We start from the raw sequence: 11,755 nt of genomic DNA, 5'->3' as shown, positions 1-11,755 counted from the left end.
CCACTATAGATAGGTAATGGTGGGAGACTTTTGTCTGATCGCTCTCAGAAAATCAACCTAGTATGGGTGTCTCTGATCATTGGATCCTTTTCTCTGGTTACGGCTAATTTTCCTATTGCCTACACATACACAGACTAGCCTGGTCTATTCTTTACATATTCTCCTCTGTCCTCATATACCTGACAACACTGAAATTACTAAACAGTTCTTCTTTGCTCAGGGGGTTTATACTGCACTGTAATTGGTCAATGGCTACTTTCCTCTTGGCAAGGGTAGAAGAGACTCTTTAGCTATGGTAAGCAGTTCTTCTAAGAGGAGGGCACTCCGAAATTAACACATTGATCTCTAGTCTTTGGTAGTGCCATAGCCTCAGTACCATGGTCTTCCACTGTCTTTGGGTAGAGTTCTCTTGCATGAGGGTACTCTCGGGCACACTATTCTATCTTGTTTCTCTTCATCTTGCTTTTTGAAGTTTTAATAGTTTATACATGAAATAATTACTTTAATGTTATTACTGTTACTTTTTTATTTAAAAAATAAGAAACAATAGTTTTATCAGCAAACTGTCTATCTGTGTATCTCTTATCTTATATGAATAAAGTCAAAGAATCTTGGTTATATTCCCTCTTTGAATGACTGATAACCTTTCTAGTTATCTGCAAACAAATGAAAGAAAAAAAAAACACATTACCATATACCTGAAGCTCTTCATTCCTAATTGAAAAGGCTATTACTAGTGATAATCTGACAATCTGCTTAAATCTTATGCTGTGGCCTGATTGGTATCGTCTCTGCCTAGTGTTTGCCAGTCGGCTGGTTCGAGTCGCGCTCAGACTCGTTGGTGCCATTAGCGCCTGCAACCTTACCATCCTTGTGAGCTAAGGTTGGGGGTTTGGGTATCTGCTGAGTCATCAGCAACCACTGCCTGGCTCTCCCGTTCCTGGTTCCTGGTTCCTTATTGCTCACTCCGCAAAGTAAGTTTGCGGGCACTCTATCTCTTTATAGATAGGTGCAAAGCTTCTAAGCTTATTCTTATTATTGTTATTAAGTTTATATCACCTGTGCCTTAAATAAATTAATATCATAATGAGGTTCTCTATCTTTACTTTTATTCCCTTCTACTTTGAAATTGGATAGGATAACACCTTGCTATCATCAGTTTTGGCAACCTGTTGTGGTAATCAGTTTGGGCTTCCTAAACTCTTCTTTTATATTCATTGCCCTATCTATAAATGCAGCCAGATCTCTGCTAGGATTTTTCAGCATACCTAAACTTATTTCTACATTCTTTAGCTGTTCTAACTTTGGGCATAAAAATAAATGTTCGGTGGTGTCTTCTTCCTCTTTGCATAAATCACACAAATTGTCATCATATTTTCCCTGGTCCTAGCTTGGGTGGAGGGGAGGTTTGGGCGCTGATCATATAAAATATATGGACAGTTTCTAGGGCACTGTCATGCTTGCTAGGGTAATGTCACTGTCCATTGCCTCTGCCATTCATGAGCATCTCAATGTGTGTAATAAAAAGTATGAGCAATTATAACCCAGAAAACTTGCGACTACTACTACTATAACCCCGTGATAAATAACAGCTTCCACTTTAGTTGGCAGTCTATATTTATTAATTACAATTACACAATTTCCCTTGTTACAACGTATATCACTTGATAAATGGCTGTAAATCTCAAGATTGAAAATCTTCAGGGTCCTTTCATGATAAATCAAGATTATTTTCTTTGCGAAAAGAAAGGAAAATAGTGATCGGCTCCCAAACCTTTGTCGACAACATCACACGTCACTTTGCGTCCATTATAGTAAGTTTTATCAATAATTTACTAATAATTATCAAAGTATATATTTAAAAACTTTAGGAAATATAACAGGTAAGATTTATTTCTGGTAAATTATTGCAAGAGAACCCTTAAGGTAGGTAATGTTTTCCACATCCTGTTTGTTCCAATGTGAAAAATAAATATGACTAGCGAAACTGGGAAGTTTTTTAGTTCGTTGGGATACACGAAAAAAAAACAACGTTTTCAGTGGAACAGACACCAAAACATCACTTAACCTAATCTAGGAGCCATAGCCTTACCTACTTAGCTCTTGGGGCTACGCCTTCCACAACCCTTCCCCTTAGACTACCGTAGGAGCCTTTGTATAACAGCTGCAGTTCCTCACGCATTGACTAGAAATGGACATTAGCTAATCTAAACTTTCCCCCCCTAACCTAACCTACAAGCCATGTCCTTACCTAACACCCCTCTGCGATCCCCCTTACACTGCCGTATTCCAAGTTTGTCATAATAATACATACAGGTGGCTGCTATCATAAATACACCCCCTACTATATTCTTAGCTTACCTTGTCCCAATGAACTAACCGGAAACAACGATTAAGTTTTTTAACGAGGCAAACACTGCTGGGTAGCGGGTATGCTCTGCTCACCTTACAGGTAGCGCTACTTTCACACTGACTTCAGGTGCCGTCCCCATCTCACTGTTTTAATTATTTTCTGGTTTGAATAATTAGTCTTGCAGAGCCTTTGTATATCAGCGGCCAGTTCCTCCCGCGTTCATAGAACATGGGAATTTTCTTCCCAATTTCTAGTTGTTCGTAAGACTTTTTTCTGCAAAGTCTCTACGCAAGAACACCACCAAACTTAAACTTCCCCACCTAACCTAACCTAACCTACAAGCCAAGTCCTTACCTACTTACCGCTATCATACATATAGCCTGGTTTTGCAGTTGTGTTTGAGGGATCTTATGGAAGAAAGCAAGGCAAGGCACTGGTTTCAGATAACTGTTTGTTCCTATATGTAATACAAACCTTTGACCTTTAATGGGAGTATGACTTCAGTGTGGTTGGAACCAGCCTTTAAGCTTTTAACAAGGAAAACACAGCTGGCTGTTGGGTGGCGGGGAAGCCCCTCCCATCCAACAGGTAGTGCTCACCTTCACTGTGACTTTGGCCACCGTAGGGTACACACTCTTACATGTCAAATACCGTACTGCGTAGAATGTCAATACTGTACACCAAAATGGAAATTATTACAGTGAGCTAACGTCTACTTGCCAAAAAGTGAATGGTACTAATGTGAAATACAGTATTCCTTTATTAATCACTGATAATTAGTTCCAGGCTCCCCCACAATAGGTAGAAATCCCTGAAGGTGCGACGCCCTATTTATTTTATCATTTACGGATATTTTAAAGATTTATAAAAGTTCCCCCATACTAATATTAAACCACCCTTTATTTGTAATACCTTTTTTCTACGCACTTATAAAGTATTATACAGAAAACACTTGTATTTATGAAAATATAATGTATATAGTAGATACAGTAAAAAGTATAAGCAGTTACAGTAAACAATATTATAAGTTATTTAATCCATAAAACACTTAATTTTACATCTCTCTCTCTCTCTCTCTCTCTCTCTCTCTCTCTCTCTCTCTCTCTCTCTCTCTCTCTCTCTCTCTCTCTCTCTCTCTCTCTCTCTCTCACACAGTATGATGTTCAATTAACTGTAGAAGATATTGTTGCCTAGGTTGAATGATGACTATGATATTCTCATCTTTCTTAATGTAGAGAACGGTCGACTCGATGCTGTAACAGCGTCCAACTGTGTCGAAACATCTGCCAAATTTCAACATGTTTAGAAGTTTCACTTTGTTAACTATGGTCAGGCTCTTCCTTTGTTTCTTAGACTTACTACCAAAGCCCTTAAAAGGAGTAGGGTGTTTAGGCAGCATTGTAAGGATTGAAACAAAAATGAGAAGACACTAAAACATCACTAAATGCCTAAACACAAATGACTGTAATGCGACGTAAACACATCTGATCCTCATTTGGGAGAAGCTTCAAGTTGATGCTGTGCTCAATGGCCAATCAGCTCCCAGGATACAAATATCCATTGCTCTCATTGGTTGACGCCTGCCAGTCAGCTAATAACGTGCCGTATTAGATCTCAAGCGAATACAGACAAAATGATATGTCATGACTTGCTGTTTTCATGGGAATTTACACTCGTATCACGCGTTAGCACAATTTAACAAAAAATATGTGAGATTAAAAACATATATTTAAAAATCCACAATGCACTGAGGCCGCAAAATATGAGCTGCAATATGGCTAGGGAATACTGTATGTATATAAGAAATGAAAATTGTTTTATTTTGTAGTGATAATAGTTGAGAAAACATGGAAGGAAACAAAGAAAAAAATTAATCTTGTCATCTGTCATTCTATCTACAGCTATCAGCTATCAGTGTTACGAATGTGACTAGTATTACCGATGTTGAGAAAATTTTCCAAGATCTGTGAAGTAGTATTCAAGTAAATGATGGTGGAATTCAGAATTGTTCCTAACCATATAAACCTCAGTCCTTTACACAGAATAGATATCAGCAAAACTGGAGCACTCGGCCGTTAAACTTTTATAACAAGGTGTAAACAGGTGGCCAATAATTACTGGCTAAGAGCAGAGAAACCTCTGCCTCCCTGCTTGCTTTCTGAGCACTCACTTGGATTTCAGCCATCAGTGAGAATAAACATTCTTCTACTGGCTGGAGTTTCCTTAGGTCTTTTAGGTAAGCCCCCATGACTTTTTTTGAGGGAGTTGGTAGCCAAGGCTACCTCTCCCTTGGTATCCCCTGTGCATTTACCTATGTCCTATGTGTCCTCAGTGACACCAATGGTGAAGGGTGTGGTAGTTTCCCCAGTGTCTGGGAGCCTGGTGGTTCCTCTCTTAGAAATCTTAAGAGATTGGTAAGACTGGTATACTGTAGTAAGCCCTGGCCTGGAAGCTAAGGTGCCGGAGTTGGGATTCATGGCCTCAGGGCCCGGTAATGCTAAAGGTAACGGTGCGGGGAAGAAGAGAGCTGTCCCTGTCCCCGGTGTGGCCCCTATTGCTGACCCAATGCCATTGATTTCCCTCCATTCTCCTGTGCCTGTCGCCCCGAACCTTGTGAAAGGGGGTCTGAAGCCTGTTCCTGCTCCTTCGGTGTCAGTGGTTGTGCCTTCGGCCTCGCTTTTTACAGGGTCGCGGGGCCTTGTGTGTGTCTTCCTCTCCCCTTGTGACTATGTCCCAGTCTTGTGGCTCCTGTTGAAGCAACCTGTGTGGTTTCTCCCCATGGAGAACGTCATCATCGATGGCTTGCTTGCAGAGCCAGGAAGAGAAGAAGCATGTGCAATGTTCTTCCTCATCTCCTTCCTTTTAACTTGAATTCTTACTCTTCTTTTCAGATGAAGAGGAGGAAGAAGTCCAGGAAAGCCAACCATAGTCCCAGGGATAGTGCTCCCTGCGACACCACCTCTCTTTGGAGGGGGTCGGTCGGCACCTGCCTGGTTATCGGTTCCAGAGCCAGGGCAAGAACCAGGACCTTGTGTCCAGGCCCCTGTAGCCTTGGTCATCAGTGTGGTCCCGGCTTCCTTGGCTAAAGCCGGGACAGTAGTGTATGGCCCTGTACATTGTCTGTTCCAAGGTTTATGGATGAGCTCTGGCAACTTCCATCTCCTTTCCAGGACGCTGGACGCCTGCTCCTCCCTCTGCCAGTGAGTTGTCACTTGGATTGGTTGTAACGATGGAACTATTTGAGGCCATACTCGATCTCTTGCGTGCTTTGTTAAGCCAAGAATGTCAGGTGGAAGGCTTTGCTCCCTCTTCCTCAGCGCAAAGCCATGGTTGCCCCTCTGCCTCGACCCGAATTAGAAGAATATACTTGGTTCCTCTCCGGACACTGTTGGGTCATGTTTCAGGAGGTCTCCTCCAGTTACCGTCTGCCTGCCCAGGCCATACCCAAGTGGTAGCAAATTCTCCTGAGCAAGCTGCCTTGCCATCGACCTTGCCAGCAGACAAGGGTACTGAGGAGCAGGATGTATTGGCATTTCCAGACTGTGGTCAGGAGCCAACAGAGGCTGACTTCCCTGACTCTGAGAGCATCCTTGCAATCATTTGTGAGTGCAATGGCCTTGGGGAGGTGACTGTGACACTACCATTGGGGAGGACTTCGGCAGTTGATCGTCACTTTGGGGCCCCTCAAGGATCGAAGCCCTACTTGGAGTAGCCTTGGTCGGATCTCGTTGACTTGGTCTTAGACTGGGTGGAAGATCAAATCTGTGGGTCTTAGAATTCAACCTGTTCCAGTAGGTCCAGCAAGATCATGCCACCCCCACTTTCTAAGCAGCGAAGGTTCTATACGCTTGAGAACAATACGTCTGCAGATATGCAGGTAGACGCATGAGTTTGCAGTTTGATGGGGCCACTCTCCTTGGAGAGTCTCAGGTGGAAGGCCTGTACTTCTCAGCCCCTGAGTCAGCGGCCATGGAGGCTTTGGGCTTGGCCTCTCTCCAAGCTATTTCATTCCTCAACCACTGGTCGAGAGCAGTTAAGTACTTTGCAAACTCAAAGAAGTACAAGAGCCTTGTGCTATCACATGGGGTTTGGGGTGGTGGGAAGGCAGTCACCTTCCTAGCCTACCAGACAGCAAACCTGTTGGCTTACTGAGTTTTGAAGAGGCAGGACATAGCGGCTTCTAGCTTCTCAAAGCACGGCCTGGAGGTGGCGTTGGCATTATGGAACTTGTCAGGGTGAAGTACCACATCTCTCCTGCCAAAGAATTGTAGGCAGATGGAAGTGGAATCATAGAGGACTGCCTTGCCGGACTCCCTTATTCACCCTGCTGTCACCTTGAAGAGCCCTGGCCCTTTGAAGGGGGCAGCAGCCAAGTCTGCAGGATCGGAAGCTAGTAAGGAGCTTGTGCCCACTGTGAGACTTTCCTCCACAGCTCCTGCAACCTCTTCATGAAAAGAGCCTGTGTGTGCACAGCCTGCTCCTTTTCAGAGAAGGAAATGCTGTGGCTGGCATTTCTTCTCTCCTACTGCTGAGATTAGAGGGTTCCTTGTTTCACTATTGGGCAACTTATCAGAGACCCGGGGTTGAGTCTTGCATAGTGAGTGTCCTTAGGGACTTTTACTTGCTACCTTTCCAGGACTGCCAGGTCCCCGTATCTCTAGTTCCGATCAATTTCTCGATGGTACATCCAACATTCTTAAAAGCCTTGGCTTTTCTGGTAAATGTGGAAGGGATGTTGGAGAAGAACATGCTTGAAGTTGTTCGAGACAAGTCTCCGGGCGTTTACAGTCAACTCTTCCTGGTGGAGAAGGTGACTAAGGGCTGGTGACGGTCATGGACCTCCCTCTGACCAAGTTAGTATGTCAAGCCAAGTTCAGGATGGAAACAGTATGGTCTATGCCAGCCTTGCTGGTAAAGGTGTAAGGGATGTTGGAGAAGAACATGCTTGAAGTATTTCGAGACGAGTCTCTGTGCTTCTACAGTCAACTCTTCCTGGTGGAGAGGGTGACTAAGGGCTAGGGACAGTCATCCACCTCCCTCTGACCGTGTTAGTATGTCAAACCAAGTTCAGGATGGAAACTGGTCTATGCTGTCCTCTGTCAGAGAGGGAGCCTTCATGCTTTCAGTAGACCTGAAGGACACTGATCAGGAACTGCTGCAGCAAAGTCGATGAAAGCAGTAACGGTGCAGGAGCAGAGATTTCCATAGGAAGGGCCCCTTGAGACTTCGCCGGTGTGAAACCTTCAGAGTCTTTGAGAGGAGGACCGAGATCAACCTCTGAGGAAGCCAGTGTACGCTTCCTCTGTGCCTTCAACTGCAGAAGCTCAAAGAGACTCTCCTTCAATGGGGGACCAGCGATCCCCAAGAAGACAGCCACAGCTGGATTACATCATCAACTGAAAAAGAGTCACCTGAGGAAGAGGGCAGCACTGCTTCCCTAGGGGATGTGGTTGGGTCCTCCCCTAAGGGTTGTCCAATAGTTAAAGGGTCACCACTGCTCCTCGATCGATCGTCCGCAGAGGATGATTGAGGAGGAGCTTTGGGCAGAGATTGTGAAGCAGAAGAAGGAAGCCGAGGTTTCTTCCCCTTTGAGGATGACCCCGAAGGAGACGAATCCCTCTTCCCTTTCTTCTTCCGCCTTCTACCAAACCTCCCCCATTGGGAGGATGATCACTCTCGGCATTCAACGCAGGTATTTAACTGCATACACAAACGTCCCCTGCAGGCCGGGCACAGGGAATGTGGATTGGTCTCAACCTGAGACATGAAGGTGCCATATTTCCACCCATCAGGTCCAGGACAAGTCTGCATACAGGCCTAGAAAAAGAAACAATCACAACTAAAAGATAAAGCAAAGAAATAAGATTAGTCAAACTGCAGTCAGTGAACAGTGGTAGAGAGAGTCAACATCCGCTCTCAACCATGACAAAAGCAAAAGTGGTGAAACAACACAGGTGTGTTTGAGTGGGGTAGCCGGTACTAATCCCTAATGCTAACTAGCATTAGGCTAGTTACACCTCACTAAAAGTCTTATGGCTAGTCTTCCAGCTTTGCTGAAAGTATATTCCTTAACAAAGAACAAAAGGGTTTGTATTAGTGATGGAACAATGTAAATTTTTACTTTTATACAGAAATGTAATACTGCAGAATCAAAGAATTTGTGACAACATATAGAAATACTTTAAATTTGATGAGTATGATATAATTAGTAATATTTCTTTGCATGTAATGTTCCAAGTAATATGCATAATTTAAGTACGTGTTATTCTGTAAATTTCAGATATTATGTACTGTATTTGTAGAAATGGAAAAATGGTTGCAAATTGGGCCAAAAAAACAAGATGGGGAATCTTTATGTAATTCATAATGTAACTTATTTATATTCTAATTGTTTGTTGCATTCTCTAATTTCAGAGGTTTCCTGCCCATTGAAAAACCACCAAATTTTTGTATCAAGAGCAAGGACATAAATAATGGATCTGTATTATATGGGTGTTGATAGAAGGTAAATTACCATCACTAGGTATATTTAGAGGAATTGAACCTTTATACTAAACTAGAGTTTAATTCTGATTGTTATGATTTTTTGTAGATAAGAAGTGAAGCATTTTATTTGACATTCTTGCATGACATAATGTTTTTAGACAAAAGTCTTAAATTTGAATTACTGTTATATGATTCAGTTTATATTTATGATTGTTCAGAATAAATTACAAGTTGATGCAAACCAAATATATTTCTTATGTAAATATTGATACTTTCATATGGAGAGAAACTTTTAAAATGTAGTTCTCTTAGTTGTAAAAAATTAAGAACTGACAAATTGGAAGCGAAGAGTAGATTAAGTTGTAGTTATATCATATATTATTACAATTATTATTAATCAAAAGTTACGTAATTATAATTACCATTAATGAGAGTAAACATGCATTCATATAAAATAGTTTGAGTGGTTATTACTCTGCAAAGTAAGTTTCCAAGGAATAAAAAGTATAATAATGGAAAAGAGAAAACAAGATGAAAATAGCAAATAAAAACAATAAGAATAAATCAACAGCATAATACATTAGAGTAAAATTACTGTGGGTATAAAGAACAGACCAAGTTGGTACTTGATACTTTAAAGTAGTGAAAGAGCCTCTTACAAAGTGAGAATGTCAGGTCAGTGATACTGCTAGGAAGATTGTCTCAGTGTAATAATGACAGGTCAAAGATCTCCCATACTGGTTAGTTTGATATATGGCATCTGAACAGAATATAGGAACTGATGCTATGGAATGTTAGTAGTACACATTAATTGGTGGTGTATGAAATGCAGAGTAATAAATACTTTAACTTTTAAAGACAAAGAAGCTAAAATGAATTCAGAATATTCCTTAGGATTTCCTTTGAAGAGTGAAATTGAAGATCCATTATCATCACCTCCAGCCAGCCATGAAGAAAGGGATTTGCTTGGCAATAGTAATGAAAGTGATGATGGCTGTTTGCCTTTTGATCCAATTATGGTAGTCAAGACAGAGCTACGAAGGTATGATTCTGATGAAGAAGAAGCCAACCATTCATTCAAAGTAGATTCGATTGTGAGTAAGAAAGATTCATTAATTTACAAACAGGAAGACAATAAAGATGGTGATGTGAATTTGCAAACAGTTGACCAAGTGCAAAGTTTACAACAAAAGATCCAAATAGACAATAAAAGGTTTTCAAGCAGTGGAAGTAAACAAAATGGTTCACAGATTGAATCTCTTTGTCAAGATCATCTCCAAACTTTCTTGGAAATGCATACTGATGAGAAATCATTTGTGTGTGAAAGTTGTGGTAAAGAATTTTGCCAGAGATATAAACTCAAGCGTCACATGGTAGTTCATTCTGGAGAGAAGCCATACAGGTGTGATGACTGTGGAAAGGCTTTTCCTTATAAAAGTAGTTTCAGGAGTCATTTAAGGATGCACACCGGAGAGAAGCCATTTTCTTGTAGCGAATGTGAGGAAGCCTTTTCTGAGAGAAAATACCTCAAAGTACATATGAAGATTCACACTGGAGAGAAGCCAATAACGTGCAATGTATGTGGAAAGGAATTTTCTCAAAACAGTTGTCTTACGAGGCACATGAGGAGTCACACTGGAGAGAGGCGCTACAGTTGTACTGAATGTGATAGACCATTTCTTCATAGATGGCAACTTGGAAAGCATATGAGGACTCACACGGGAGAGAGACCATACAGATGTGATGAATGCAGGAAATCGTTTTCTCGTAAAAGCCATTTAATAACGCACATGCGGATTCACACTGGAGATACTCCCTTTACATGCAGTGAATGTGGGAAAGCATTTTCTCATAGATGTCAACTCAGAAAACATATGAATAGTCATACTGGAGAGAATCCATAGTGACTGTAGGAAAACAAAATTTTTATAAAATATATTTATAGTACAAAGGAAAATGTAGACACCCACTGGAAAGAAGGCAATTAAGTGAAAATTATATTTGAAAATTAACACCAAAGAAAAATACAAATTTTAAGAGAATACTTGGAAGGCTTGAAATTCATGTAAAGCAGAAACAGTAACACAGAAGCACAGTTTGCAGTAGAATATTGGATAAGGCAGTAATTCCATTGTAAATACTGTAGTTCAAAATATTAAAAACACATATTTTAAAAATTTTAAAAACTTGCATGATGTCATAGGAAGCTTTGTTCTTATTGAGAAGTGAAAGGAGAATCTTTCCTTTTTTTAATTTATGCCTCTTAAATTACTCTTTTTGTTTAGACAAGAGATCAGTAAGTGCAGTCTCTCGGTGGATGGGTGAGAATATTTTATGGAAAAGGAACAGTAGATATAAAACTTACCAAGAAGAAGAAATAAAATTTCATAACAGAAATTTTATATTGATATACATCATAACAACTAATTTAAAGAACATTTGTTCCAGCGCAAATACAAACCTTCCACTATTTATATTGGGTATTTTGTTTTTGGCGAAGCTGAACCAGCCATGATAATTTTCAGTGAGGGATGACTACTGCACCCGCTAGTCAGCGGGTGGGGGTGGGGTAGCCTGGGTACCCCACTCAATCACATGCCTAGGTTGAGTAACCACTTTGCTTTCTTGGTAGAAACAGACATACTGCCCATACTCTCCCATTTTACTGGCTTTAATAATTGTTTTTTCTTTATCTTTTCAGATTGTGTGCGTGTGAGTGACTTGTCCCATGCGCACTCCCAGGATTCCCCTGTTGCCTCCTATCATCCCGGGTCCCTCTCCCCCTCTTGATGACAGGGGGAACTCTAAGGACTGCTCCGGCAGAGCCTTCACCCAAGGAGAACATCACTCCTCGCAAGAGAGCCAGGGAAGAGAGCTGCAGAACCGTAGGGGAGTCCCTTACTGTTCAAGTCCCCA

General features: G+C 41.3%; 1 protein-coding gene across 1 annotated transcript; it reads left to right on the top strand.

Moving 5' to 3' along the window:
* The first annotated feature begins 1,402 nt into the window (after positions 1 to 1,402).
* LOC137642516 (gastrula zinc finger protein XlCGF57.1-like) lies at positions 1,403 to 10,766 on the top strand. Its single transcript, XM_068375147.1, has 2 exons — positions 1,403 to 1,814; positions 8,768 to 10,766. Exon 2 carries the CDS (start codon positions 9,631 to 9,633, stop codon positions 10,741 to 10,743), a length of 1,113 nt encoding a protein of 370 aa, XP_068231248.1. The 5' UTR covers positions 1,403 to 1,814; positions 8,768 to 9,630; the 3' UTR covers positions 10,744 to 10,766.
* Positions 10,767 to 11,755: the final 989 nt, after the last annotated feature.

Source organism: Palaemon carinicauda, chromosome 6 (genome assembly GCF_036898095.1).
Source record: "Palaemon carinicauda isolate YSFRI2023 chromosome 6, ASM3689809v2, whole genome shotgun sequence".
In the NCBI taxonomy this organism is placed as follows: domain Eukaryota; kingdom Metazoa; phylum Arthropoda; class Malacostraca; order Decapoda; family Palaemonidae; genus Palaemon; species Palaemon carinicauda.
The sequence above is the reverse complement of the archived record's forward strand: the minus strand, read 5'-3'. Positions and strand labels throughout refer to the sequence as shown.